This window comes from Enhydra lutris, unplaced genomic scaffold (assembly GCF_002288905.1).
Source record: "Enhydra lutris kenyoni isolate GAN:26980312 unplaced genomic scaffold, ASM228890v2 scaffoldscaffold96, whole genome shotgun sequence".
In the NCBI taxonomy this organism is placed as follows: domain Eukaryota; kingdom Metazoa; phylum Chordata; class Mammalia; order Carnivora; family Mustelidae; genus Enhydra; species Enhydra lutris.
Window position 1 is genome coordinate 4,036,886 of NW_019154180.1, and position 1,051 is coordinate 4,037,936.

A 1,051-nucleotide genomic window follows, 5' to 3' on the forward strand; every position below is an offset into this window, starting at 1 on the left:
GGGGGGGCAGGCTCCCGCTCGCGCCATTTCTTGGCGGGCCCGAGCTCCCGGCAGGGGCCGATGGGAAAGCGGTGACCTCACCGGATCTACGTGTCCCGAAGTGTGTGGCCCCGGACCAATGACGGGGGTCGGTCTGTGGTCGCTAGGAGACGGCAGCGTAAGGGCCCGAGTCCTGAGTCCCAACCGGGTGGCTGGAGAAGTTGGGACCCGCTGAGCCCCGCCGAGCCCCGCCGCACCCCGCCGAGCCCCGCCGAAGCCGCTGAGCCCCGCCGAGCCCCGCCGAAGCCGCCGAGCCCGCCGAGCCCGCAGAGCCCCGCCGAGCCCGCAGAGCACCGCCGACCTAGGCCCGTCGCCGAGCCAGAGCGCAGCCGAGGCCCAGCATGCCGGCCAAGAGGAGCCACCAAGGGTCGTCCGGAGGCCAGAGGCAGGCCCGCTCCCGCACCGCCCGAGCCGAGCTGTCGTTCTCCGTGAGCCACGTGGAGCGCCTCCTGCGCGAGGGCCGCTACGCCCGGCGCCTGGGCTCGTCCGCGCCGGTCTTCCTAGCGGCCGTCATCCAGTACCTGACGGCCACCGTGCTGGAGCTGGCGGGCAACGAGGCCCGGAACTGCGGCAGGACGCGCATCACCCCGGAGCTCGTGGACATGGCGGTCCACAACAACGCGCTGCTCAGCCGCTTCTTCGAGTCCACCACCATCTCCCAGGTGGCCCCGCCCCACGACTAGCTGCCGCCCCACAGCACCCGGCCGCTCGGCCCGCCCGCCCCAGCCGGGCCTGCTCACCACTGCGGCGGCCCGCGGCGGGCTGGGGCCTCGGGCCCAGTCCCTCGCAGTCCCCACAAGGGGCTCAAGCAACCCGTGTGTCCAAGCAATAAAAGCCAAGGAAAGAAACCCGCGCGCGTGTGTGTGTTTTCGGGCGTGCGGGCGCTTCGGTCACTCGGTGGGCCACGCGCTTCGGGGCTGTCCCCCGAAGGACAGACCCCCAGGCAGGGTCTGGCTGGGGGGATGGGGGGGTACGGAAGAGCCGTTTCTCTCAGGGACGGTGCAGGGGGGTG

At 72.8% G+C, this 1,051-nt stretch overlaps 2 protein-coding genes across 2 annotated transcripts in view; one reads left to right on the forward strand and one right to left on the reverse strand.

Moving 5' to 3' along the window:
• The window catches only part of LOC111139148 (coagulation factor VIII), a 128,782-nt gene that overhangs the window by 11,953 nt on the left and 115,778 nt on the right, over positions 1 to 1,051 (reverse strand).
• On the forward strand, positions 381 to 722 carry LOC111139150 (histone H2A-Bbd type 2/3-like). The gene has a single exon (XM_022491307.1). The coding sequence runs from the start codon at positions 381 to 383 to the stop codon at positions 720 to 722; it is 342 nt and encodes a 113-aa protein (XP_022347015.1).